The sequence below is a fragment of the Colletotrichum phormii genome (assembly GCF_030913505.1).
Source record: "Colletotrichum phormii strain CBS 102054 chromosome Unknown BDP81scaffold_1, whole genome shotgun sequence".
NCBI classification, from domain to species: Eukaryota; Fungi; Ascomycota; class Sordariomycetes; order Glomerellales; family Glomerellaceae; genus Colletotrichum; species Colletotrichum phormii.
This window is the reverse complement of record NW_026851443.1, coordinates 2,329,248-2,356,229: the sequence shown is the minus strand read 5'-3', so window position 1 is coordinate 2,356,229 and position 26,982 is coordinate 2,329,248. Positions and strand designations below refer to the sequence as shown.

Here is a 26,982-nt window from a genome sequence, read left to right as displayed (position 1 = left end):
CTCATCCCAGACCGCCCCGCGAGCGCCGATGTATTCGGATTCGGAGATGATTGCCTGTGGGCCTATACCGGCTCGCCCAAAGCTCATCTATTCTCGGGGCACGAACGGCCGCCGGAGGCATTGATTTGGAAAATAGGGAGAGTTTTTGTTGGCCCGAGTGTTCCGTCACGGCCTCCGTTGACGATTTAGACTTCGGATAATTAATATCGAGATGGGGCTCATCACCACCGCCAACTGCCGACATCCATGACAAGGTTTCGAGTTGCAAAATGAAAAGAGTTGAAACTTCAAGGTCACAAAGGGGACGAACAGTCTGGGGCGAACCCGTTCGACGCCTGGGTGGACTTTTTACTCCGTTCATCTTACACAGTAGAGTGGGCTATATGTGCTGGCTCTGTGGTTTGTTTATTTGAATTAGGTTTTGTCTGGACTAAGGCGACTGACTCGAAGATCGGACGGCTTAATAAGGATTCTCCCGCGACGTGAACCTAGAAAGGGGCCGGGCTGCGAGGATGTTCCGCCCACGATTCTTGGTCTTTGGCTTTGCTCGGTTGGCGACTTTTGGCCCCCTTCACACCTTTTCCATCTATACTAGGAAGGAAAAGAATGCCTCAAATCGCGGGGAGAGGAAGGAAGTAGCGTCCGTGGATCTCGATGGACACTAAGGAAAGTCTCCTAGGCTGGTGATCGTGGATCATACTGCATGCACTAACCTAATAGGAGAAGTATCAATCAGATAGACGCTCCAAGGACATATCTCCTTGGAAGTTGGCCCCACGACGGCAGTCCAACTGCCAATCTGGGCAGTTACCCTCGATCTGGCATGGATCTACTGCTCCGATAGCCTTTCGTATTCAATGACCTTTTGTGTTCCGGGGGATGCCCACCGGCAGCTTCCATCCTTTGCCGGTCTTGATGGAGCGGAAAAGTTGCCCAAACACGTCCCTGACGACGGTTTGACCACCGTTCAAGCACTTCTTGGCAACCCGGGAGTCGTGGAACTATAGTCTACCATTAGTGCACTGACCCCTCGGAGGAGGATTAAACTTGCAGTCGTTCTATCCACGTTTATATCCATATATTATCAGTAATCGGAAATATCTTTGGTTGTTGAGATCCTGATCGCTCATTAAACAAAGACATTGATGGTTGGGCTATTTTATCACTGCGCGGGGCGCTTTGCTATGTAAAGACAAGTCTCCGTATGCCGTCTTCTGCCTTTCGGAGTTGGCTCCGTTGATTCGATCATGCTCCTATGAACTGGGCAGATAGATTTTCAGGTGACAAAGCCTTTTAGGAACACTCGAACAGTGGGAGAACGGCATAAGGTTGGATTTGCTTCAACTTGATCCATCAAGTCAAAGTCTCCGAAACGTATCAATCTGAGATCCCTTGACAGACTGTGGCTGGGCACCCGGTGTGGTCCATGTGCCCTTGGCTGTGGCTGAGACCACCAGCGCATTTCCATTAATAGCTGACCTTCCCCGCGGAGTTTTTCTCCTCCGCCCACATCACCTTTCTATCACTGCAATACAGCACTTTTGCCCTCCCGCAGAAACCGCACTTAGGGTACCGTTACTCTGCGACTTGTGAGGTTTCTTTGCCTCACAGGCAGAAACTTGGCTGTTATGATCTGCACAGAGGATCCGAGAGCCGTTCCTCAACCACCAAAGATCGCATATGCGACGATGTCGCAAACTTGTCGATATGTTCTAGGTCAAATGAGAAGCTTGAAGCCAGCTCATGACTCTTTAGTAGGCATACACGATGGGTTCTTGTTGTTTCGCCCATCAACTCATGACGTTGAGGCTGGATCCGCGACATGAAAAGTTGCCTGCCTTCTCATGGCTCGGTAGATTCCGAGAGTTGCGGTAGGTAGATGGAGTTTGAATCTCATCTTGAAACAGCCAGCGAGACAATCAAAGTTCTTCAGACTTCGAACAAGACCTCTGGTCCTTAGGGGGGGGGGAGAAGAGAATAGTTGCAATAAGTCGTAAGCCTAACCTCAGTCATCTTGAACTTTAAAGGATCCAGGCCGAGTCCCAAATAGGAAACACGTAACTTGACTCTTCTGATTGGCTGTCGGGATCGTCCTCCGAGAGTAAGAAAACCAGTGATTGGGTCCGTTGCATCAAAGGATTCAGGTCCATGCTTCTCTTAGATCCTCGGGATCCTCCGCTTCAACTTCATCAAAGGGCTCGTTATCTCACCTAGCTAGTCAGGGGAAATGGCATCTTCAGGATCTTCCCAAAAAGACAAACGTGTTCATACTTCTGACGCTCATAACGTCCTGCTTGCTGCTGTTGCTGTTTCGTCAATCGACTTGTCGCCTTTAACCACGTTACGCTGCAGTAAACGCCGATACCATGGGTACCAAAACCAGATCATCGGAGCCTACCTTCGTGGTTCACAGCTTCCAAGGCGCGCGTTCTCAACTTCAATTAGAATCGCGGCCTGCATCAAGAGCTTCGTCTCAAGGTACCGATAAGGGCGAAATAAAGGCGTAAGTAGCATGCGAGAGACTTGTTTGTTGGGAGTTGGGTGTCCAGGGCGCATTGTAAACAACATCGCTTGTATCAGAGTTCCAGAGAAGATCGGCGAAGAAAGAACAAACAGCCTCGCAGTAGGGGGTCGGGTGCATCTATATATCGAATCTGGACCAAGGACTGACCAATACGGACATTAGAACTCCACCCAACGGCCAGGTCCATGTCTTCTCGCTCTCGAACCGACCCAAGCAGAGCCGCGCGAGCGCGCCCAAGACCCGGAACGGGTGTAAAGAATGCAGGTACGTTTTTTGTCAACTCTCTTATACTCACCTGTCATTCGCTCCCTCCTCGTTCCGCGTAGCCGTTCCCACCCTTGATGAGAAGAATACGGGTCTCACGTGGATCGTTCGTGTAGGAAACGCCACATCAAGTGCGACTTGGCCAGGCCACACTGCATGAAATGCGTCAAATCAAATCGCATCTGCGAGGGCTACCTCGATTCGGGACTTCGTCTCATGCCGCAGAGACACAAGCAAGCCCAAATCACTTCCCATCCGGGCGATGGAAGCGGCGGCGGCGGGCAAATCACCCGCACCGCACGGCGTCGTGCCCCTGACCACCGCGTCCTCATCACCCCTGGCTACGAGACGGCCCTGTTCCAGAACCAGCGGCAGTGGGACTCGTTCCAGTCCTTCATCGTGAACCTGGAACAGGGCGCCACCGTCCTCAAGAACCACGTGGCGGAGATGACGCCGCAGTACGCCAACCACGAGATCGCCATCCGGGAGATCTGCTCCGGCATCGGGGCCCTAGGCAAGGCCCTACACCCCGTCATCAGCGACAAGCTTGTTGGTGCAGACTACCGCGCCGCGCTGGAGCACTACGGCCATGCCGTCAAGGCCGTCTTCAGCGTCAAGGCGACGACGTACACGCTGCCGTACATGGTGTTGACGTCGATGCTCTTCACCACCTTTGAGATGATGGCGGGCAACCCCGAGGCTGCGTCAAAGCATCATAACCATTCCGTTGCTATGATGGACCAGTTTGTTACTCTCCGGCTGAAGGAGGACGGCGTCCAGTTTGAGAAGCTTCATCTTTCTGAGCTCGAGTCTGCCCTGTTCGATACCTTACAGAGACTTGATACGCATCCCTGGGCCACAGGGTTCGGTCCGGAAGGGATCCGCGTCACGGCGCAGGCGCGCAACTTCCCCCACGGGTGTAGACACAGATACAACATGCAAGACATGCCATCAAGTCTTACCAACATCACCGAGGCGTCGCGGTGGTGGCATCTAACGCAACACGCCATGATGCACTGTCTCCACGGCCTCAAATCCTCCATCAACCCCCCCTCCTCCGACCCCTCCAACGACACCGCCATCTGGAAAGAATCAGCCAACCTCCTCCAAACATGGCACGCCAGCTTCTCCCCGCTCCTCCAAACCTCGCGACAGCAACGAGAACACAACCCCCACCGCTGGTTCCAAGCCATGACCCTCGAATCTCTCTACGTAGAGAACCTCGCGGCCATCTACAAGCGTCACAAGCTCGACGCCAACGTCCTCCCCGCCGTGACGCCGCTGTACCGCGACATGATCAGCCACGCGCTGCAGCTGGCGCGGAAGCAGGAGCTCAACGGCCTCAAGACGCTGGTGCTCGAGAACGACCTCATCCGGCCGATGGCGTTTGTGGTGTACAAGTCGCGCGCGGATCCGGAGATTATGGGCGAGGTCACGGAAGTGTTGCAGGAGTTTGTGGGGGGCGTGGGGATCGCGGAGTCGTTGTTGTATATGTTTGGGTGTCGGGAGAAGAAGGCTCCTTTGATGGCGCTGGAGAGGGCTTGGGGATGGTATTTTACGTCGTCGGGGGTTTCGTCTGGGGCTAGTTGTCTTGATTACTTGACTTGAGCTGGTAGTATAAAGTGTGTAGTGCCTTCATGTTGGTTAGACAAAATTCATGATGGCTTGCTGTGAGGACATTCGGCACATGACTTTATCATTCAACGGCGTCTACTGATAGAGGTACATATCAAGAGATTGATCACTTTGCGCATCACACATCACACCCGCAAATTGTGTAATGGAGACTCATTAGGCTGTAGTATACTATCTCCAATCGTATAATAACAAAAGTCTTCGCTATCATACATCCATAAACATGATCATATCTCCGGTGAAAATTAAAGTTGTGGTGGCATCTTCGCCTATGTACATTTCCTCAAAAAAGCTCGTCCTTTAGAATCTCAAGGATTTATCTCCCTTAGAAGGCAGCGAGGGCCAGGCCGACAGCGGCAAGACCGACGGCAGCGGCGTTCTTGCCGGCACCAGCAAAGACGGGGGTGCTGGGGGTGGCAGTTCCGGAAGGCTACAAGAGAGAGAAGAGACCACGTTAACAAACAAAGAACACCAGAAACGAATTTTTACGTCTACATCATAGACCAGGCCCAGGCGACACATACAATAACGACAGAGGTTCCGATGGAAGTGACGCGGGTGACGGTAGCCGCGGAGGTACCGGAAGCAGCGCCAGAGGTAGTAGCGGCACCGGAGGCGGAGGCGGAAGCGGAAGCGGAAGCGGAAGCAGAGCCGGAGGCAGCGGTGGAGAGGGTGGTGGCGGGAGCACCGGCGGCGGAAGTAGAGGCAGCAGGGGCCGAGGACTCGGCGGCAGCAGAGGTAGACTCAGCCGGGGGCGCGGCGGCGGAGGTCTCGGTGGTGGGGACGGGAGCGGGAGCCGCAGTAGTGGTGGCGGCCGGGGCGGGGGCGGCGGTGGTCTCGACGGCGCCTCCGGAGGGGCTGGGGGTCGGGGAGAGACCGCACTTTGCGGCGGCGGAGGTGACGCCGGAGGAGTAGTACATCCAGATGGAGTAGGTGTTTGCGCAGGTCATGCAGCGGCCGTAGCGCTCGTTCCACTCCGAGTTGGTGCAGAAGCCGTCCTCGCGGCCGAGGGTGATGAGGAGACCTGTTTGGAGATCAGTTTCTCTGCGTCGTATAGGGGGGGGGATGGTGTAAGTAGAGGGTATGGAAGGGGCATAGACGTACCGCAGTCCTCGTGGCACTGGTAGCGGGGAGTACCGGGCTCCTGGCGCTTCTCAACGGCGGGAACGGACTCGGGGTACTCGAAGCGAGGGTGGACCTGGGCGACGGCCATGGAGGCGACGGTGGCCAGGACGGTGCAGGTAACGAATGAACGCATCTTGAAGGTTGGTATTAGGGGTTGGTAAGTTGAGAGACTTGAAGATGCTTTGTGGGAGGAAGACTGGAAGGGAGGAGGATTGTCTGAATGGCAGTCAAGTTGTTAAGTTAGGGGAAGCGAGCGTGAGGAGGAAGAAGGGGGGTGGGAACGAGAAGAAGGAAGGTTGGAGAAAGAGGTTATTATAGATTATGAAGGCTTTGTTTTCGTTACGCACGAGGTAGGGGAAATCAGGTACAGGAACAGGCACAGGAGCCGGCGAGCATGCATACATCAATCAGTCTAGGCTTTCCCGGCCTGTGAATGTGGAAACCTGGGAATGGATGTTCATGTCGGCCTCTTCCGTGGTCAAGCTTGGCCGATGAGAGTCTCCATCAGCTGGCAGACCTAGGCCAGGGTAGAACCATGGGCGTGTAAGGGGGTAATACGACAGGATCTGAACAGGACATGGCAAGGCAAGGCAAGGCAATGACATAAGGCAATGATTGTCGATGGCCCGCGGAGCAGGGAGGCGCGCGCGGGACTCAAAGAGCGCGATAACATTCGTATAGTCTCCAGAGTCCATGGGACAGCTAGAGGAGACGAGCAAGTATTCGATCGTGGAAGCTCGGATTTGCCCCGGATCGCCGAAGTAGACCCAGCGCGCTTGTAGTGTAATTTGCGGGATGCCGAAAGAAAAAAGCTCGTACCAAAGGTAAAGAGAGGCAAAAGATCCTTGTCATGCGTGGTCGTTGGCATGGATGGCATGGGCTACTGCAACTCAAGTGGAGGTCGAGGGGAGGGGCGATGAATGGATGGGAGCGGAGGAGGAGGAAGAGGGTACTCGCCGAACCAACGCAACTCTAAGTGTACATACATGGTACGGATGCGACCCTCGGTTCTTGCCCCCTTTGACTAAGAGGTTATCGAGAAGGAGGGGTAGAGGCTCGGGGACGAGGATATGGGGATATGGGACATGAGGAGTCTTGAGCCTGGATGTACGAAGAGCAGCTCAGCAGAGAAGAGGATATTGGTGAGAGAGAGACGGGAGAGATAATGGACTGAAGCGGATGGCGTCGGCCATTGCCCGGCTGCTCTCTTACTCTCGCCGTTCGGTAGAGCGGGTTACTCCAGAGAAGGCTGATGGCGATGATGGCGATGATGGCGATGATGGCGATGATGGCGATGATGGCTCGCTCGCTCGCTCGTCCGTCATGTCTCCTCGTTAGTCCGAGAGTTCCTCCCGAAAGTCGGAGAATACCAGCAACGGGTGACCTGATGGCTGATGCCAAGGGCTGAAAACATGCGGTCCAGCCGAGAGAGGAGCGAAAGTCACAAACCCGCCTTCCCAAAAAGGGCTGTCTGATCCGGGCAACCGTTTTGTTTATTAGTCTTCTAGCGTTATCCGTAGGTGCGGCGCGCCTGTGCCTCACCGATATCGTCGACGGTTCGTCCATGTGGTCTTGGGAGTCAGGGACCAGTCACCTTGGATCAATGTGCGTGATTGGGGGGATCGGGGCATTGTGGAGATGAGGAGAATGGCTGGGCGGCCCTGTGGGATACTATGCATGACTGTTCGTGGCGTGAGGAGGCGTTTCTTTCCTCGCGTGGGCTGCGTGAGTGGTGGGATGAATCGCGATCCTTGTTGGGCTCTCTGCGGGCGAGGTCGGACAGAGTCAAGAGTTTCTGCGACTCTGCGAGGATTCACCTAGACTCACTCATGTCCGTCCATGCTGCGTCCGGGCTAATTAGGGTTAAGAACCGACGGGCGGCCTTTTGAAGCGGAGAACGGAGGAGACCCAGAACCAGACCAGACCAGACCAGACCAGACCAGACCAGGGGATGGGAAGAGGATGAGGAGGAGGAAACTGGGAGTAAGTTGTGGATTACGGATAAAGGTGAGGTAAATCGTAAAAAGTACCTAGCGCTGCTGATCTCATGGATGCATCTAATCTTATCAATCACATCAGTTAAACGACAGCCCATCCAGCCATCAGCCAACAACTTCTGCCAACCATTGCCAGCCAGACAATGGCAGACATCCACGTCCGGTGAACCATTCCCTGTTTGGATATATTGTTCCATGCTGCCAAGAGACACAAGCGGGCCGGATGGCATGATCTGATTGGACAAAGGGATCTGATAAACTACTTACGGTCTTGGTGAAAAGGAAAAGAGTTTTCGAAACTTTGATTGTGGTACATGGCATACACGGTAAATGGACTTGAAGCATGTTTATCCCTCGTTCCCCTCTATCTCACCACCCTAGAGTCGCACCCATTCCTACGCTACTCTGCAACCTGATTATTTGCCAAGGGAACTTGTCGTGATGGTATCTCCATTCTCCAGTAATTGCCTGGGCACTTGATCCCTCACAAAGAAACGTATCCGGCCCCTTCGGCGGCCGAGCGAGAGAGAGAGAGAGAGAGAGAGAGAGAGTAAAAATCAATAGAGGCGGGGCGGGAGTTTTGGTTTCTGTCTGCTTCGTATTCCCAAGTTTTTTGCCGTCCAGCGGTCTTCCCTGTCCCATCCACATTCTTGGCCATCAACCCATCTAGATACCAGACCTTATTGCCCATCTCCTCCCAAAAGTTCCGCCGTTCATTTATCAATCTACGGAGACCCTAAGCATACGGATACTGGGAAAACCTTTGTGTAGACATGAATGGTACTTTCCAAGACTTTACCAAGCAAAAAACCGCCGTCGCCACCTGCACCACCCTTCACCCATGCGGCCATGGCCTCTTCCCCTTCCCATCCAACGGGATTCAGCCAAGTCTGTGGGCACATAGTTGCCATGTTCTGGGCGCGGGTCGTATGGGCGCTATTGGCGAAAAGCCTCAACAGAACTCGTGCCTTCTTACTTTTTTTTTTTCCCTCATTCCTCTCTGGGCGGATCTAGGCGGGATATCCGCCCCTTCGTGACTTCTGTGAGCCCATCTTTACTCCGTTTGACATGTGTGAGCGGAGGATGGTTGGTGTAAGGTCGACCCAAAGAGGGGAAAGGGAAACGGAGACATGGTTACATGCAATATGCAACCAGTCGGCTTGCAAAGGCAAGAGAGAAGAAAAATCTAGGTAGACCTGCAGTAGTATAACTTGACCGTTGTTGCCATCCGGTTCGTTCCCCATGGATGCTAGTTAACCGCCCCTTAATTCTTAATTATCCCCTTGAACCCCCCCTCTTCCTCCACAGCCGTCATATGCATCTCTTCGTAACGCACTCTGTTGGTCCCAAGGCATCGCGTGTTTTACCGTATACCCGTCAAAGAAGAAGCTTATTTCTTGCATCTTGGTATCTCCAAATCCCATATCACGGCAACAATGCACGCCTCCTCCCTCAAGACGTTCCTGGCCCTGGGCCTCGCCTCGGTCGCCTGTGCTCAGCACACCAAGCAGGATGACGAGATGGGTCCCGCCGCCTTCATGTGGCCGACCGACAGAGTCTGGAGCGGAGACATGGATAACCAGGCTCCGTGCGGTTCAAAGTCTGGTGCTGCCAACAGGACCGAGTTCCCCTTGGGTGAGTCAAAGAGCCTCCTAACAAAAGTCTTGATGAAGACGTGAGAAGATGTGTGAACGTTCTTACTGACGAGTACCGATGGATAGTTGGCGGAAAGGTCGCCCTCGTTGCTCAGGATGACTACTACAACAGCAAGATCTCCATCTCTTACCAGAACGGTATGTCTACGGAAACCTCACCATCCTAAAACGGAGTCTAAAGACTCGGCAACCCAGTCCCCTTCAACCCCTATTCAACCCATCTCACCCCTGATTCCCTTCACAACACATGACTAACAAAACCCACCCTTAAGACCCAACCTCCAACAGCGATTTCACAACCCTCATCGAGGAACAATCCGTCTCGGACCTGAACCCAGGCCACACCTGCGTCAACGTCCCCAACCCGCCCTCCTCCGTCGCAGCAGGCTCCAACGCCACCCTCCAAATCATCTACCGCGCCGACTGGGACGCGCCCCACAACCAGACCTTCTACGCCTGCGCAGACATCACCTACGTCGAGGCCGCCACCTTCAACACCCGCATCCCCTGCTTCAACGCCACCGAGCCGGGCGAGGACGACATCGCCGCCACGGCGTCGCCCTCGGCCTCGTCGACCAACGCTGCCTCCAACTCTGGCTCTAGCAGCGGAAGCTCGGGAAGCAAGAAGTTATCTGGGGGTGCGATTGCTGGGATCGTTATTGGTGCTGTTGCTGGTGTTGGACTTTTGATTGGTGCGGCGCTGTTCTTCTACCGCAAGAGTCAGCAGAAGAAGCGGAACTCGAGACTTGCCCGTATGGAGGAGAATGCGAAGCGTTCTGAGCACTACAATGTCGGCAAGGATTCTACTTCGCAGAACAGCATGAAGATGAACAACCTTCCTTGAAGTAGTACGTAGATGGAGCTCGGCATTGACGAACGAGTTTGTTGGTGGTCAGGGCGAGTCTTTTGCTTTTGGGGAAAAGGGGTAGCTGGGGAGAGAGGATGAATGGTACGTTGAAAATGAGGAATGGGATTTGATGACTGACGAGGTGAGTTGTGGATTTGATGGGCTGGAGGGGTTCTGTGTTATGCGCGATGAGATGATATCCAGTTCTTAGTTTAGCAATGATTTATGTTGTCTTCCTACCTTGTGGATTCACCGCGAGCATGTCGACTTTGAGTGCTTCTCTGCTCTTTAGACTTTCTCGTTTGAGACAGATGTGGACGCAAGAGATCACTGCATGTTTGATCCGACAGGATTGTGTTGACTCAAATTCATTTCTTCTTATATGGCGGTGTACATATATGTTTGTGCATGTATGACAGGTATAATATATATATATATATATGCATGTGTATATAGTTTGTTCATCCAGATGACGTTTACTCATCCCGGTTTCCCGCATCGGAACCAGAGTCCTCAACGCTCGACTGCTTATCAGATTCCAGAACACCGTACCTATATCAAAGTTAGTCACCAATCAAATCAATGCGGGATCATAAAAAAAACATACCATGAAATAACAGCCAAACCCATAAACGCAGCCACGCAGCTGAAAAACATGGCAACATATCCCTTGGGCGTGAACCCCTCAGGCAAAGGTCCAACAGGCCTATTCTCGCCAATAAGATCCAACACGTCCTTGGTATTACCAGCCGCATTGCCCTTAGTCGGCACCCCACCGGCACGGCACGCCTCCAGATGATCCTTGGGCACCTCCAGCCCCTGCAGGACATCAGGCGCCTCGATAATGGTCGCGATCAGCCCCTGGTCCATGTGCCACTCGATATGGCAGTGAAAGAGCCACACGCCCGGGTTATTCGCCTTGAAGCGGATGACAAAGTTGCCGTTGCCCTCGACGATGAGAGTGTCGCGGCGCACGGGGTAGCGAGGGAAGTTACTGATGTCATCCGTGGAGTTGGAGAAGGCGCCGGCGTCCTCATCGGAGCGGTGGACGACTTGGAACTGGTGGCCGTGCAGGTGGAAGGGGTGCTTGCCGTCGTCTTCGTTGTTGAGGACGATTTCGATGATTTCGTTGTGCTTGAGGACGCGGGCGATGGAGTTTGTGCCGTAGACGCGGGGGTTGGCGGCGTTGGAGTCGCCGACGGTGAGGGCGCTGTAGAGGGAGGGGACCTTGGGGAGGATGTAGGTTTTGTCGTTGAAGAAGGCGCTGTCAAGGGCGTTAGCTGGAGTCTTTGTGTAGAATTGTCGTGGACCTACTAGTTTGCGCCGTCGGCGAGGTTGTCCATCTTGACGGACAGTTCGAAGGAATAGTCTACCTTGTCGTAAATCTCCTGCTTGTCAAAGGGCACCAGCTCAAAGTCGTCAAAGGGATCAAACTCGTCGACGGTGGCGGGCTCAGGCAGGGGCTTCTTGTCGTCGTAGACGAGCCAGCCCGTGACATTCGAGTCCTGGCCGTCGGGGATCACGTCAAAGAGCTCCTCGTCCATGGAGCCCACAATGGCAAAGTTCTCCGAGGCGTCCTTCTTGGTGGTCAGGAGCACGCTGTAGCGCTGGGCGGGGGCGATGTAGAGCATCTCGGCCTCGGCCTCGTCGGTCCAGACGCCGTCGACCTCGACAACGCGCAGGGTGTGGCCCTCGAACCAGATGTACTGGGAGGCGAAGGCGCCAATGTTGACCATGCGGATGAGGTAGGTCTTGCCGGGCTGGACCTTGACCCGGAGGTTCTGGGTGTCGTTGAGGAGGGCGGCGTTGGGGACGGGCTCTGCGCCGGTGGGGTTCTCGACGCTGATGAGCTCCTTGATGAGGGTGCGGGTGGACTGGTGGTACCAGTCGGAGAGGGTCAGGACGAGCTCCTCGTCGTACTTGCCCTCGTAGGGACCCTTGGGGTCGTGGATGAGGAGAGGGCCGCGGAGACCTTCGGGGTAGGTTCCGTCGTTGTGGGCGTGGTACCAGTAGATGCCGACTTGATCAAACTATAGCATGGCATGAGTATACACTTGGGTAACTTGGAAGAGAGTCAGTCTCTAGGAGGGGCTTACCTTGAAATCATATGTGAAGGAGGAACCAGGCGGAATGGCGCACTGGGTGACACCTACGGCGCCGTCCATGTGGTTGGTGCCATTCTGGAACAGGCCGTGGAAGTGAAGACTGGTGCTCGCATTGCCGAGGTGGTTGTGGACGGTGAGGACGAGCCTGTCACCCTTTGTTGCCTCGATGAGAGGCAGAGGCCACTGGCCGTTGACGCCAATGGTTGGTTTATCAAAGGCGCCATCGGGGTTTGTGAGAACCCATCCAATGTTCCAGTCGAGCTCGATGGTCTTTGCCAGGGCGGATGATATGAGAAGCGTGAGGGCGGCGACTCGGGCCAAGACGGCCGATGTTGAGGATGAGAAGGCCATAGTGGCCGGGGATGCTTCCAAGTGCGGTTGTCCTCTCTAGTGTACTTATTTGGTGGTGGTGGTGGTGGTGGTTGTGTTGGTTGCCCTTTTGGCGCGGCTCAAAATGCCCTCACAACTCTCAACTCAACACTAGATTCGGGTTGAGCCTATGCTGCTTCACTTGGTTGTTATGCAGTCTCGCACGGGCGTCCAGATGCACGAGAATCCGTCGTGATTCATAGACTCGTTGAAAAAATCCCACAAAAAAAGCTTCTACGAACCGGGCCGAGCGCGGAGGAACATTGGACGTCCGAGACTTTTGACAGCGGGCGGCGGCAATCGAGGGAGGGGTGGGGGAGAGATATGCACGCAGCACACGCAGCACACGCAGCACACTCACACGCAGCACACTCACACACACACACAGTTGAAGTGTACGGATACCTACACTAGACGCGAGTGCTCGGAGAAAAGTGAAAGTGTAAGCGAGGAAGGGGGAACTCGCAGATGAGGAGAAGAGTGAAGGATGAGTGAGGTGAGGAGTGAGGAGTGAGTGTGAGAGTGAGAATGAAAGTGAGACACACGTGAAAAAGGATTGAAAATTGCACGACGAATGGATTGAATGAAATCTTGGCGATCTGATAAGGAAAAGCCGCCGTTGCCTGCCCGGTCCTTCCCTGAAGAGTACCCGCTATGGTGGGGGGGTGGTGTGCGGTGTGCCGCCGGTGGGGCGGATCGAAGGGGAGGCACTGGAGGGGTTTATCTGATCCTGAGGATCACCATAGCAAGTGTTACAGCGTGGTGCCCCCCCTGGGTGAAGCCTGTCAGAGACTCAGAAATGCGCCAGCACCGACGCCAGCGCACCCGTCCACACGGCCAGGTGGCTCAGTCAGCAGGCAAAACCCCCCGAGGACCCCTGCCCCACTCACATCACCTCACTGTTTATTCCCACCCAAGAACCTACGGAAAGGATTCCACTCGGCTTTACGACGCCAGCCGAGATCGCTGGCGCGACAGACGACGGTGAAAATCGGCGGGGAAAGAATTGCGAGAGAGAGAGAGAGAGAGAGAGAAAAACTCGGAATCCGCACTCTCACGCGACACCATCACCTCGGCGCCCCGAAGCCACCACTTCCATCTCTCTCTCTCTCTCATTCTCGCCTAAGCCCCGCGTGCCCGTCCCGTGTGCGTGTCATCGCTAGTGTCAGTGTCAGCGGTGTCTGTTTCTTTCTCGGCAGAGCCGCTTAATCCTGCCTCGAATTCTCGTTCACGTCCCCTCATCCCGTCTCATCGTCGCCCGATATCCAGCACCACCACCACCACCACCAACACACATCGCAGCTCTTAATCCTGTGATGCACTCTCGGTATCGACGTGACGCAACACTATAACCTCGTCGCTGTCTTCCATCTCGCTGAGGAACATTCATCTTGTTCCTACACATCTAAGCGCTGCAGCCGCATCTTAAGCGCAGCCGCGCCACTTTTTCACTGGGGCACTGTCTATAATCTCTCATCTCATTCTCAAGTCATACCAAAGCGCCACTCATCTTCATCCCACACACACTCACACCACCCACGAGCACATCACGACCACAAACTCACAATGGAGGACCTATTCTCACTCCCCAGTATGTACACTCAGCCCCCTCACAATCACCACCACCCGCTAACAAAAACACAGTCTTCTTCATCACCTTCCGCGAGTCCCTCGAAACCGCCATCATCGTGTCCGTCCTCCTCGCCTTCATCAAGCGCACCCTCGCCACCAAAGATGACCCCGTCCTCCACCAAAAGATGGTCAAGCAGGTCTGGCTCGGCACCGCCGCCGGCCTCGTCACCTGCGTCATCATCGCCATGGCCATCATCAGCGGCATCCACTCCCTCGGCGCAGAACAGTTCGCCGCCGCAGAGAGCATCTGGGAGGGCATCTTCTCCCTCGGCGCCTCCCTCATCATCACCGCCATGGGCGCCGTCCTCCTGCGCGTCACCAAGCTCCAGGACAAGTGGCGTCTGAAGCTGAGCAAGGCTTTGAACGCGAGCGAGTCCCACTCGGGTCCCTTCCGCGACCGGTTGAAGTACCTCGGCGAGAAGTACGCGCTGTTCTTGCTGCCTTTTATTACTGTCCTGCGTGAGGGCTTCGAGGGCGTGCTCTTCATTGCTGGTGTTGGTGTTAGCGAGACTGCTGCGTCTATTGCTATTTCGTCTATCCTCGGCCTTGCGCTTGGTGCCTTTGTGGGCTACTTTATCTACAAGTGAGTACACTATGGTGAATCGAGTCCTTGCCATACGCAACACCTACTGACTGACTTTGTGTGAAAAGGGGTTCCAAGACGGCGCCGATCCAAATCTTCCTCATCGTCTCGACCTGCTTCCTGTACCTCATCGCCGCCGGTCTCTTCTCCAAGGGCGTCTGGCACTTTGAGCAAAACGAGGTAAGCAGCCCTCATCCCCAACAGCAGTCACCGGTCAATACTAACGCACAACTCAAGTGGAACAAGATTGTCGGAGGTGACGCAGCAGAACTCGGCTCCGGCCCCGGCTCCTACGACGTCCGCAGAAGCGTCTGGCACGTCAACGTAAGACACCCCGCATTCATCACCAGCCACGAACGTATTCTAACACAACCCGCAGTGCTGCAACCCCGACCTCAACGGTGGCGGTTTCTGGGGCATCTTCAACGCCGTCCTCGGCTGGCAGAACTCGGCCACCGTCGGCTCCGTCGTCTCTTACAACCTCTACTGGGTCGCCGTCGCCGCGGGCTTCTTCGCCATGATTTGCAACGAGAAGGGGTACTGGCCGTTCGCCGGCAAGGCCAAGAAGATCGCCGACGAGCATGAGGGCGACGACCAGGAGCCGCTTCTTAGCAGGCCCGCTCGGTAAGTGGATTCGCCCCTCGCAGGACGAAGTTGCGAAACCTGATGTGGGGTTTCGCATCCCGACGACGCACCGAAAGAGGAGATGTAGCTCCCAAAGGCGACCTAGTATTTTGGATCATGTATAAAGTGGTGAAGCCCGAAAGCGCCTTGGTAAAAAGAGAAAATAGTTATTTATCCTTGCTATATATTGTATATACGACCACTTATGTATCCAACCCTACAAAACGTTGATCGCTCAGCCTAACCTGACATTTCTCTCTAGACTACTTTCATTTGGCTTAGATGCGGCTTCCAATTCTTCTGCAAACAGACCCAAGCTGGCATAGTACGCCTTGCTTTCCACCAACCCAGTTGTTCTCCGACACTAGAATCATAGACGGTGGGTAATTGTGAAGAGTGATATAATGGTAGATTGTGACGTGGGGTATTTTGTTTTTTCCTGTCCTGGCCCGAACTTCAAACTTGGGCTGTAATCTTGTAAAAATATAAAATGTAATGTGAGGTCACCGAGTCAACCCATTTCTCAGGTCTTCTGTTCTGCCTCTCTGCTGTATTACCATGTTATGTAGGTCTCTTGACTATATACCTTGTACTTCATCCAAGCACCTTCTCGTTCAGCCAGAGTAATAAAACTTCTGATTCGCAGGTGCCTCATAAACAGCCCTCCTCAAAGGACTCTCAAACAACCCCCGGATCGCATCAATATCGTAGCCGGCATTGATGGCAAGCTGCAACATGATGCGCGCCTGCTCGCCGCCGAGGTAACTCGAGTAAATCCTACTTGGTCCTGGCTGTCAGTGCATCCGAAAACCCAACAACTTCAGGGCAAGAGTGTGGGTGATGAGTCTTCTCTAGTGTACGTACAGTGGCCCGGGAAAGGGACTAGGGAGACGCCGGTGCCGGTGACGGGTCGGGCGACGGCGATGGTGGGTATCCCCCGCTGCTCCAGCAGATCCGCGGCCGCGGCTCGGGCGCTGGGACTTACGGCTGCTGCTCCGGGTCCGAGAATCACTAGGCCCCTTCACGATTCAACGTCAGCTTTCTTTCCCTCTCGGTGTCGACAAAATGGGTCGGCAAACCCGGGATGAACTTACTTTGCGCCATTGGCGACGGCAGCATACATCAATGACGCATCGAAACCCTCTGCAAAACTCCAGCGTCAATATTTTTTTCCCCCTATGCCAAAACATATCCTCGTGCGTGGGAAGAGGTAACCGGATAGGCGCGGGTTGCAAGACTCACGATGGCCATAGACAATAATCACAGAAGGCAACTCCGTCACGCCCGTGACATCAAAATGAGGCCGTCCTGTCGGATACGCCGCGTCGAAAAAGCAATACGGCTGCCCCGCGAGGAAGGCCCCGAGGTTCCCCTGCTCAAGGGCCTTGAACGTGTCTGGTGTATTTGCATTGACCTTGGTGGAGTAGTAGATTGACGTGATTCTGTTCGGCGCGCGGTTAGTTGAATTCGCTGCCTCTCTCTTTCTTCCATCCCTTCTCCTCTCCTCTCTCGATTGACCAGGGGTGTGTATGGCGAGTTCGATAAACATTGGAAAGCCTACCTGTCGTTGAAGGCGATGAGACCCCCTCGATCACGCGAAGAAGGCGACGCAGCCGCCGCAACAGCCTGATAGAAATTCGCATGCCCATCAGGAGAAACGTACGTATCAGGCCTCATGGACCCCGTAGCAACGAACGGCTTGGAGCAATTAAACGTCAAATCCACGCCGAAAGCCTAGGTCCTCTCGTCAGCCAACACTCTCAAAACCCCACACGTGGAGGCACATACCGTCTCCTCAAGCGTATTCGTCCCATGAAACATAATCGCACCAGCGACATCACTCCCCTCGGCACACACCTGTGCGTTAGCGAGCTGGCTGATGTTCAGATACAGCGATGAGTTTAACCCTGCGCTGCCGCCGAGGGCATCGAGTTTTCTACAACGGCGAGCTGCGCGACCTCGAGAACCTCGGAGACGTCGGAGATGAGGTCGTAGGGCGTCGGTGGGGGACCGGAGCCGTAGGCTATGTTGTCTAGGCGGCTGTAGTTTGAGGCTGAGAGGCTTGTGCCGCCTGCGCTGTAGATGCTGTGTTGGGTTGGGTTAGTAGGTGCTTATGAGGGGGCGTATGAGGACGGTGGAGCGCTTACATTACTTTTGGGAGGGAGGGGTCTGTTGATATCCAGTCTAGGTCCCAGGCATTGTTTGTGGTTGAGGATCTGCTGATTGGGGAGGCAGATGTGGTTGTTGCCAGGGCCAGCGCCGCGGCGAGTAAGTTGGGGAGCATTGTTGTCAGGGTAGCGGGCTACGACAGATCACGACAGTCACTGGAGGTTCGGGATGATTTCTGAGAGGACCTTTCATCGTTGTTAACGACCATGCAGCTATATGTACTTTATACCCCTCGAACCATTGTCGAGATATCACTCTGCATCGTCTCCATGACTGCGCGGTTTCTGATGGAGGATCCTGTGCAACATGCACTATTCCAAGCGATTGGTCGTCTGGACCTTTGGAACCATAAAGTCGCCAATGATGAGGCCCTACACGACAAGAACGGATAGGGTATATCAACGAACCCATCATCTTATCTCGGCTCCTGTCGCCGACGGCCGATTCTGCCACCGGGGCTTTGTGGAGATTATTCCCCTTAAATCAGCGGTGGGAGGACTTGGCAGAGAGGACTGACACTACGAACCAGAGTTCGTTCTCTACTCTCTCTTCTCCTCAATGCGTGTGTAGTCAAAGTGATGTATGGACATTCAACTATCGGTATCAGTACCCATGTCGGGGACATCAGCCGGCTGCAGATATGCTTATCCCGGAAGAGCATCGGGCGCCGTCCGGGTGGCGTCATGTTGCGGTGTAAGCGTGGGGTCCAGACAGCGGGGGGTAGCGCACCAGATGGCTGGATCGCGCGGGAAAGCTCCGAAGGCCGGGGCTTCGTGGCGCGGGTTGCATGTTCTTACATCTTTGCTTTACACAGAACCGTTGTGCTGTTTGGTCTTTTCTTCACCAGTTCTGTTTAGAAAGGTTGTTTCCTCCTCGATGCGGCGGCGACTGTGACGCAGAAAGGAATCTACACGCAATAAGCAGTAAGACTGACGACGATATCTGGAGTACGTCACGAAAGACCTATCAACCCGCCGTGTGTGGTATCAACTCGAGAACATCAATCTTGTTGAGTCAATCAACGTGAGATTCGTTGCATACAGTACAGTCTAGCAAAACAAGACGGAGCAACGCTTCAAAGCCAAGGTCATAGTTTCGTAACCGTCCCCTCAGACAGATGAGAGTCGTAGGCAACCTTGGACGCCAGAACCGGCTACGCAGCACCGCCCTTCTTCTTCTCGACCTCACTCGCACCTCCAAACCCCAACGCCTTGTTCAGAAGAGTATCCACGGTTGCAGATAATTCCCCTTTCGGCTTCCCATTGCTGCGAGTACCACCGGCACTCTCACCGCTGCTTCGATTTGTCCCTCCTGAGCTGTTCGTGTCTTTGGTCTCCTCGGACAGGTTCCTGTTCAATCTGATTGCCATTTGTCAGCACATAGGTTCCAACAGATTCTATTTATTTTCTCTTCCCCCCCTTGGAAGGCTGATGTACTGTGTCTCATCCTGTTGCATCATATTCGCGGCTGCTGGTGCTGATACTGGTGCTGGTGCTGGTGCTGGTGCTGGTGCTGGTGCTGGTGCCTGCTTGACAGTGGGTGGTGATTGTCTAACAGCAGGAGCACGGGTTTTCCCACCGGCCCACGGATCGCTTTGTATAATATTGGCGAGAGAGTCGGGCATCTTAATGCTCACTACTTTCATGAAAAGGGTATCCATTGTGACGTATACTGAAATGTTTTGACAGCTTCTTGATAGTTGTGACGAGTGGCGGAATAACTGGGCACAGATACCGTGCCTACGTAACGGTGTTACCACCCCTCATGCCCGGGCCATCATCTCTTTTTAAACCCCCAAAGGTAATAGGAATAAATTGTACGTCATTCAGGGTCCGATGTGTGCTGGTCCGACAATGGCACCACCATCGGGCTGGGTACAGGGATATATAGAGTATCGGACTGTCTGGGGATTCTGGCCGTGCCAGGGATATCGCGGTTCGTCTTGGTCACGCGCCAGATTATTGACGTGAACTGTCAACTATATCCTCATCTCGCAGACAATCTCCATGAGGCGGGCTCGAAAGACTCAGCCATCTTCAGAAGATCACATGGCCCATCACGACCGTGGTCCTGCAAACATGGAGTTCGACTCCCATCAAGACGCTGGATCGTCATTGTCGCCCTTTCCGCCTTTATACTCATAGATGAGGCAACCGGCCTTCTTCCTTCCCCCAACACCGCCGTTTCCTGTACCTACATCGCAAAAAGAGAAAAGTATCAGCACGTATTCCGTCCGTACTCATAAGTCATATAGGTGGTGAATAGCCTTGGCAAACCCAAAACCAAAAGCCGGTAATCGAAGATTACCATAAAAATCGGGTTCTCAAAAAACTCACACTCGTAATGCGTAGAGCCCATGATCTCATAACACCCCGGCGTCCACTCAGGACCCCCCTCCTCCCCCAACGGACGATGCACACTCTGTTTCCCGCCGGAAACCCTGCAACCCGCCTCCCACCAAACTCTAAAGTCGTGGTTGACGCCGTGCCAGTCCCGGTAGCGCCAGCTCGCGTTGCGGACGAGGTGGCCGTTGTCGTAGGTCGGGTCGTCGGTGTAGTCGAGCGTCTGCATCGTGGCGTAGCGCTGCTGGCAGAACTTGTAGACGCCGTCGAAGAAGAACTTGGGTTCGATGTCGGCGTGGCCGCGGAAGTCGGCTTCGTTGTGGCATTCGACGGGGGATATTTTGAGGGGGCGGATGGGGGTGAAGTAGGATCGTGGGGTGACGAGGGAGGTTAAGGAATTGTGGTTGGTGATGGGGAGTGGGTTGGCCATGAGGCTTGTGATGAAGGTGTGTACGAGAAGAAGGTAAGTGCTGATGCAAGGCATGATGGTTTGTTCGGCGCTCAAATGAATGTGGCAGGTTGTCAATATGTGAGGATTAGTATCTACAGCCTGCATAGGCGAAGAGCTCTCTTTTCAAGATCAAGTTGCCACAATCTGTGTTATTATTTATGAGCCTTGAATCAAAACGCATTACTGACTTTCGAACGTCGCAGACTCCAAGGGAGCGCATAGCTTACCGGGAGAGCTCGTACTAGGAGTCCCGGATATCTCGTGTTACCCACAACCTCATTGAATGAACATCTGGCGTAGCACGAACGCCGCTTGCAGTATCCTAATCATTCACATTTGGTAGAGAGGGAGCGCTCTTGAAAGGATCAGCGAACTGAGTCCAGGCTTTCTGCTGACGTCTGGGTAAGATCTCATTGTGTCGGGTTCTCGAAGTGCTCTCGCCCTTTTGTACTACCAGGCGTTGCCCCACCACTCTATCGCATTAGATGCAATGCTGAGTTGAGCCGGGTTGATGAAAGAAAAGGGCTGACAATGTGTGGGCCAAAGGTGAAGACGAACTCGAAGGCCGCAAACCCTGCAATATTTGGTAATAACTACTTGATGCCACTAATTGCTGTGCTTCAGGATGGCATTTCACCTCGGTCGAGTCACCGTCGACAGATCAGACGCTCGTTCAACGGCAGTGGCCTCATGTCTCCCTAAACGAACAATTTGAATGACGCGCATCGATCAAATGACCCTTCGACTGCGTAGTTTTGTCAGCAACCCAGTTTCCGAAGATGCATGTGCTAACCTCTCTTTTCCTCACGTACACAAGCGGGGGTCGTCTCAACTCTGCTGACTGGGCATCCCTTAAACGTCGTCTCAAACAGATACTCGTCGTTGGAGCTATGACTCTACAGTCAAAACTTTACTGGACATGTGGACAAAAGTGTTTTCCGATGACCGGGTCCTCTTAGGTAAGTAGAAAAGAGAAATATAAGCAGCTATTACCTCGGCGGCCATCGATGACATGAAGTTAAAGTAAGATGCATTTCCGCGGAGGGCGCGACAGCGTTTAGTCAGCTTGCGGCTACGGTAAGTACAAGTACCTCCGAGAGTCTAGTTCATCCATCAGTTGCCTTTTCTCTACCCGTAAACGAATTAATGTCTTGCATCATGCGAGAACAAACACTGAACCTTGAACCAACTTCAATCAAGTCCAAGAAGGGATGTAGTATAATCTTTTGGTTCGTATAAAGTTGCGCAACGGTTGTCCAACTTATCATCACAATACCACAATTCTACTAGTGTCGGAAGGGATCGCGGGGGACGGGAAGATCCCCGGTACTTCCGCCGCATTTCCTACAAAGTTGGCTGAATATCCCGGCAAGTCATCGGCATTCTGGTTGGCTCGCCTTGCGGTTCCGGCCAGAGAGCGTAAGAAAATTACTGCTTAGACTGAGCAAGTCAATCATCGAGCGATGCCAATTGCAGCGCCTAGTGACTAATTCTCGAGTTTCAAACTTCTTTCTGCCGCCTCCAAGTAGTAGTTTCGCGGGGCAACAGTCCTGGTTTAAGGCTGCTGCTATTCATTTATCCTTACCACCCACCACACCGCCTAACCTCGGTAAGAACTAAGAGACGAAACTAGGACCTTTTGCCATGAGTCAAATAAAAGGGATCTTGGTTCCCTAAGCGCGAAAGCGCGAGGGAACTGGTTTAAACATGGTCTTTAAGGGTGCCGCTCCCCGCCATGGCCAGCGTACGGGAATGAAATTCGTTTATTCCCAGGACACACACACACGATCAATGCCCACCCAGGTCTATGACGCCACCCTCTTGACATCAGAACGCATGTTGCCCAAGAACAGATTATCATGATGGATAGTACTGAAAAGGAGACGAGGTCTGACTCGTCGCGGAACGAAAGTGGCCTCGTGGGAGAAGAGACGCATCGGACGGGGAGCCGCGGCGGGCGCGTGCTGAGTCGGATCGCGTCGGCGCCCACTGCGGATCCCGGGCCGCCGCCTGACGGGGGATACAATGCTTGGATGGCTGGTGAGAAATGAGATTGCGTCTTTGCTGATGGAGTGGAACTGACGGTGGCCGTTGTAGTACTGGGCGCGCACTTCATCTTCATGGATACATGGTGAGTGAGAGACAACGGCGCAACGGAGACTTTCAAGTGAAGTGGCTGACACGACGGGCAATGTAGGGGCTTCGTCAACTCTTTCGGTGTTTTCCAGACATATTACGTTCAACAACTAAAGAGACCACCATCAGACATCTCGTGGATCGGATCCTTCCAAGTCTTCCTCCTCTTCTTCATCGGCGCATTCTCAGGGCGTTTCACCGATGCAGGGTACTTCCGCCACCTCTACTTCTCCGGCTGCTTCCTCATCCTGCTCGGCATCTTTGCGACGTCATGGTGCACGCAGTACTGGCAGATTTTCCTCTCGCACGGCGTCTGTGTCGGTCTGGGCTTCGGTCTGGTGTTTTGCCCATCCCTAGCGACGCTGTCGACCTACTTTGATAAGAGAAGGGCCATCGCCATCGGCATGGCGGCCGTGGGAAGCGCGTCGGGTGGGTTGGTGTTCCCGAGTACGGTTCGGCAGTTGCTACCGCAGGTCGGGTTTCCATGGGCTATGCGCACGCTTGCTTTCATTCAGCTTGCGACGCTGATTGTTGGCTTCATCTTTCTCAAGCCGCGCATACTTCCGCGCAAAGCGAGCAAGATGGTGGACTTGGCGTCGTTCAAGGAACTTGAGTATACCTTCTATACTGCCGGGGGGTTCTTTGTAAGTCGCCTTTGCCCGTGCATCTGAATGCCGCGCTGACTCGGCCACGTCAAGTCCTTCATGGGAGTGTACTTTGCCTTCTACTACCTGGCCTCCTTCAGTCGAGACGAGCTCGACTTCTCGTACACGGACTCGCTGAATCTCTTACTGGTCCTCAACGGCATCGGCTTCATCGGCCGCCTAGGCCCAAACTTCCTCGCAGACAAGATCGGCACAATCACCGTCTTCATACCCATGGCTCTAATCTCGGGACTCTTAACCTACTGCTGGATCGCCGTGAAATCCCCGTCGGGGCTCTACGTCTGGACCATCTTCTTCGGCATCGCGGGTAACGCCATCCAGGCCCTCTTCCCGGCTGGCGTCAGCGCCTTGACGACGGACCCGAGCAAGCAAGGGACGCGCATCGGAATGGTCTTCACGATCGTTGCGTTTGCCGTGCTCACTGGGAATCCGATCGCCGGCGCCATCATCTCCGCTACCGGCGGTCGATACCTCGGCGCCCAGGTTTTTGCTGGTAGCTGTCTGATGTTGGGGACGTTCTTCTTGACCTTGGCGCGAATCGTGAAGACGAAGAAGATTGGCAAAGGTTGGTTTGTCAAGGTTTGAGCTTCATCACTGGTAATGGGGGGGGGGGGGGGGGGGGGGAAGGAATGAAGGAAGCTGTACAACATTGTATAAAGCTGAGTCTAGACGTTTAAGGCACCTTACTATAGTCCATACTCGTTTCCTGGCAAAGAGTCTCACACAATTCTAGTCGTATTAGTTACGACGGCTGTTTCTTCGCTAGAATCTAATAGACCGAATCCGAGAGAGGCTGACTGATCCCAATTTCCCGGTGATACGTTTGACTTTAGATCACAATTCGAATAAGGATCCGTGATAGAGCTGCTCTGCAAGCCGGCATTATCACTCTAAGTAGTCAGCGACACGTGATAGAATGCTTAGTCGACTTGGCAGGGGCATAAACGAAGTTACTCTTTTCGTTTAGAGAACCAACTAATTGGGCAGCGCTTGGCTCGTCCCTTTGACAGGCGGAGATACTACATAGTCAGCTCAGGTCAAAGTAGGCGCCGTGGTGCCGGTAGCCGTGTTCCCAGCAAAACAAGGTTCAAGGCCTCGATAGCATTCTTGATAAACATCACGCCACTGTCAATTCGAGACTGGCGAGTATTCTAGGAAGGTTCCATATAGTGACCAAGCAATAACAACTAGCCGCTTGGGTCGTGCGGGTGTCAGCTTGACTGCACGTGGCTCACAGGATCATACGCAAGGTTTGAGATCCTCAGAGATCAAGTAGTAGGCTACATGTAAACTGTATCGTTACTGCGAAGTTGTAAAGACCATCATCGTCATCATGATGCGTTTTTGTGATCCTTCTTGCCGTTGGAAAGATACCCTGCGCAACTAGACCACACTTTTCGGAGGAATTCAAGCATGTTGATTGCTTCATCTGAATCATTTCCTCAACTGCCGAGACCAGATCCGCCCAAGCTTGATGGATTTGTTGAAATCTGACTCGCCAGAGCTCCAGCCCGCCATGATGAACGGACACCGATACCAACAACAACCATGAACAGAACACCGTATTTCTTGATTGAAATCAAACGGGGAGCCGGTCAAATTCTGCACTTGAGTGGTGTCCGTGGTGATCCAGATCCACGTGCCCGGAGCCGATTATCTGTTTGTGGAGAGAGCATCGTCCACCATGGTCACTTAGCCCAGTTTTGCCATTGCTGACACGACGCCACAGAGGAAGGGATGTTGTCGACTCTTTAGTCTTCTCGCACCCCTCGCACCCAGAATGCGTGGGCCAAAATGTGGCAATGCTAAATCCAACTTTAATGTTGATAGCCGATATAGATTAAAAGTCCCATCTCTGTTCCCACCCCGATTGGCCACGCCGACATCTTGGCTCTGGAGCTGCCCCGTTTGGAACAACGGGTTCCTTGAATGCCTGCAAGGCGGGTGTCCATGCAACGTGGTTCGGACCAACTTTTTAGATGGATATTCGATCCTGTTTGAGAAGTCTTAACCTAGCAAATAGTTCACCCGATCCCATTACATCCCATCTACTTGGAACCGCGGAAGCTTGGTAAGGGTTGTATTCTATGGATCTCGTTGCCGGCCTCGACCAGTATTCTACTCACGATAGCCTCCCTCGAAGATGGATAAACGGCCCTAACCGAGAGCAGCAATCCTTGAGGATATCGGCTCCGATGGGTAATCTAGAAAAAGGGTCTCCAGTAGGCTCCACGGCGGCAGCCTGCCGCCTTTAAACATTCTCCTTCTGCCCTACTGTTCAGTAAACATATAATTTTTGATGGTCGGCTCCAAGTTCCGGCAGGAGGATCTCCCTTTCAAGAAAGCTTAAGGATCGTGGTCTCGAACGCTGTTCATCCGGTTAAAGTTGCTGCTCCAGTACCATCCCGTAACAGACGTCATGGCCGTCCTCAAGCACTGCGTCTGGCTCCTCTTTGCCGCCGGCAACGCTGCCCTTACCTCTGCCAAGACCACCGCCCACAACTTTACGCAGACGGCGATCGACAATGGAGATGCCCTCGCTCAGCTCTCGGCGCAGGCTCTCGAGGTCTCCAAGGCACTGAACCAGCGGATGGGAATCAACTCGACCTGCACGCCCGACAAGCTGCGCGTACGGAAAAGAATGGTGAGTTGTGTATAGAAATACCGTTGTTTTGTTCACGATATGCTGATGTTGGATCTCCAGGAGAACACTTCCTGCCGAAGAGCGCAAGGCGTACGTCGCTGCGGTCAAGTGCCTCCAGTCCTCCCCTACGCTGTTGAACTCCACCGAGCTTCCGGCTGCAAAGTCACTATACGACGACTTTGTCCTGACACATCTCAACCAGACTGGAATGATTCACGTCACAGTAGGTCAAGATTGATACTCTTTACAGATTAACGTGGCTAACTTGGTGGGCCATTTAGGCGAACTTCCTCCTTTGGCATAGACACTTCACTTACACGTACGAGGAAAACCTCCGCAACGTCTGCGGCTACACCGGTTAGGACTCTTCGATCCCTCAACAAGGAACAACTGAAATCTAATTCCCCGCGTACAGGAACCTTCCCCTACTGGGAATGGGGTCTCGACGTCGAAGACCCAGCCAAGTCCCCCGTCTTTGACGGCTCAGAGACCTCCATGAGGAAGCAACGGCGGCGGCTGCGTCGAGACCGGTCCCTTTTCCGATATGGTGGTCCACGTCGGGCCCCGGCTGCTGTGGCAGTATGGCACCACGACGCCGCTGAGCGTTGACAAGCCGACTGAGGACCACCCTCGCTGCCTGACGCGTGATCTTAATAAGCACATTGCTTCTCGATACTCTTCGCTGCGGAACACCACCGAGTTGATCCTCGGCAATGACAACATTGAGTGGTTCCAGGCTGTTATGCAGGGCGACGGCAGGTTACACGCCTGGTATGGAGGTTGGCGTTCACGGAGGAGGTCACTACACGATCGGAGGCAAGTTCAGACTCGCGTAGGTATGACTGAGACGGTTACTGACTTTCCGTATAGGTGACCCCGGCGCGTATCCCTTCATCTTCCCCGGCGAGCCGGTCTTCTTCTTGCACCACGCGCAAGTCGACCGCGTCTACTGGATCTGGCAGATGCTTGACTTTGCCAACAGACAGGTACGACTCCATGGATACTCAAGATTGAATCTCATTTTGAATGACATTAACTGACAATGTTTGTGTTTACAGGACATTTTCGGCACCAGGACACTACAGAACAACCCGCCGAGCGCAAACGCCACCTTGGACGACCTTATTGACATTGCTCCCATCGGCGGATCGGCCAAGCTCAGAGACCTGATGAACACCGTCGGAGGATCTCCGTTCTGCTACGTCTACGAATAGA

At 53.8% G+C, this 26,982-nt stretch overlaps 10 protein-coding genes across 10 annotated transcripts; 5 read left to right on the top strand and 5 right to left on the bottom strand.

Moving 5' to 3' along the window:
* Positions 1-2,273: 2,273 nt before the first annotated feature.
* BDP81DRAFT_363587 (uncharacterized protein) lies at positions 2,274-4,396 on the top strand (the record flags this gene model as incomplete). The annotated part of the gene is made up of 3 exons (XM_060586473.1): positions 2,274-2,503; positions 2,687-2,788; positions 2,905-4,396. The coding sequence occupies exons 1-3, from the start codon at positions 2,367-2,369 to the stop codon at positions 4,394-4,396; spliced, it is 1,731 nt and encodes a 576-aa protein (XP_060451879.1). The 5' UTR covers positions 2,274-2,366.
* A 518-nt stretch (positions 4,397-4,914) lies between these two features.
* BDP81DRAFT_456659 (uncharacterized protein) lies at positions 4,915-5,681 on the bottom strand (the record flags this gene model as incomplete). The annotated part of the gene is made up of 2 exons (XM_060593202.1): positions 4,915-5,447; positions 5,528-5,681. The coding sequence occupies 2 exons, from the start codon at positions 5,679-5,681 to the stop codon at positions 4,915-4,917; spliced, it is 687 nt and encodes a 228-aa protein (XP_060451878.1).
* Positions 5,682-8,981: 3,300 nt separating this feature from the next.
* Positions 8,982-10,044, top strand: BDP81DRAFT_388723 (uncharacterized protein; the record flags this gene model as incomplete). Its single annotated transcript, XM_060587170.1, has 3 exons — positions 8,982-9,180; positions 9,267-9,338; positions 9,473-10,044. 3 exons carry the CDS (start codon positions 8,982-8,984, stop codon positions 10,042-10,044), a joined length of 843 nt encoding a protein of 280 aa, XP_060451877.1.
* A 479-nt stretch (positions 10,045-10,523) lies between these two features.
* BDP81DRAFT_456657 (multicopper oxidase) lies at positions 10,524-12,503 on the bottom strand (the record flags this gene model as incomplete). Its single annotated transcript, XM_060593201.1, has 4 exons — positions 10,524-10,599; positions 10,655-11,311; positions 11,362-12,077; positions 12,144-12,503. 4 exons carry the CDS (start codon positions 12,501-12,503, stop codon positions 10,524-10,526), a joined length of 1,809 nt encoding a protein of 602 aa, XP_060451876.1.
* Positions 12,504-13,909: 1,406 nt separating this feature from the next.
* Positions 13,910-15,616, top strand: BDP81DRAFT_10684 (iron permease FTR1 family protein). The gene is made up of 4 exons (XM_060581434.1): positions 13,910-14,112; positions 14,166-14,736; positions 14,805-15,060; positions 15,116-15,616. Exons 1-4 carry the CDS (start codon positions 14,088-14,090, stop codon positions 15,362-15,364), a joined length of 1,101 nt encoding a protein of 366 aa, XP_060451875.1. The 5' UTR covers positions 13,910-14,087; the 3' UTR covers positions 15,365-15,616.
* A 1-nt stretch (position 15,617) lies between these two features.
* Positions 15,618-17,644, bottom strand: BDP81DRAFT_486927 (Asparaginase/glutaminase; the record flags this gene model as incomplete). Its single annotated transcript, XM_060595210.1, has 8 exons — positions 15,618-16,151; positions 16,346-16,379; positions 16,455-16,503; positions 16,603-16,802; positions 16,922-17,094; positions 17,149-17,232; positions 17,301-17,445; positions 17,508-17,644. 8 exons carry the CDS (start codon positions 17,642-17,644, stop codon positions 15,975-15,977), a joined length of 999 nt encoding a protein of 332 aa, XP_060451874.1. The 3' UTR covers positions 15,618-15,974.
* An 867-nt stretch (positions 17,645-18,511) lies between these two features.
* BDP81DRAFT_413541 (uncharacterized protein) lies at positions 18,512-18,993 on the bottom strand. Its single transcript, XM_060589295.1, has one exon. It carries the CDS (start codon positions 18,896-18,898, stop codon positions 18,683-18,685), a length of 216 nt encoding a protein of 71 aa, XP_060451873.1. The 5' UTR covers positions 18,899-18,993; the 3' UTR covers positions 18,512-18,682.
* Positions 18,994-19,624: 631 nt separating this feature from the next.
* BDP81DRAFT_388718 (uncharacterized protein) lies at positions 19,625-20,355 on the bottom strand (the record flags this gene model as incomplete). Its single annotated transcript, XM_060587169.1, has 2 exons — positions 19,625-19,722; positions 19,866-20,355. 2 exons carry the CDS (start codon positions 20,353-20,355, stop codon positions 19,625-19,627), a joined length of 588 nt encoding a protein of 195 aa, XP_060451872.1.
* Positions 20,356-22,184: 1,829 nt separating this feature from the next.
* On the top strand, positions 22,185-23,731 carry BDP81DRAFT_363573 (major facilitator superfamily transporter; the record flags this gene model as incomplete). The annotated part of the gene is made up of 4 exons (XM_060586472.1): positions 22,185-22,362; positions 22,420-22,453; positions 22,520-23,102; positions 23,157-23,731. 4 exons carry the CDS (start codon positions 22,185-22,187, stop codon positions 23,706-23,708), a joined length of 1,347 nt encoding a protein of 448 aa, XP_060451871.1. The 3' UTR covers positions 23,709-23,731.
* A 1,811-nt stretch (positions 23,732-25,542) lies between these two features.
* Positions 25,543-26,981, top strand: BDP81DRAFT_456653 (tyrosinase central domain-containing protein; the record flags this gene model as incomplete). The annotated part of the gene is made up of 8 exons (XM_060593200.1): positions 25,543-25,767; positions 25,850-25,990; positions 26,049-26,124; positions 26,183-26,231; positions 26,272-26,506; positions 26,547-26,583; positions 26,638-26,753; positions 26,826-26,981. The coding sequence occupies 8 exons, from the start codon at positions 25,543-25,545 to the stop codon at positions 26,979-26,981; spliced, it is 1,035 nt and encodes a 344-aa protein (XP_060451870.1).
* Position 26,982: the final 1 nt, after the last annotated feature.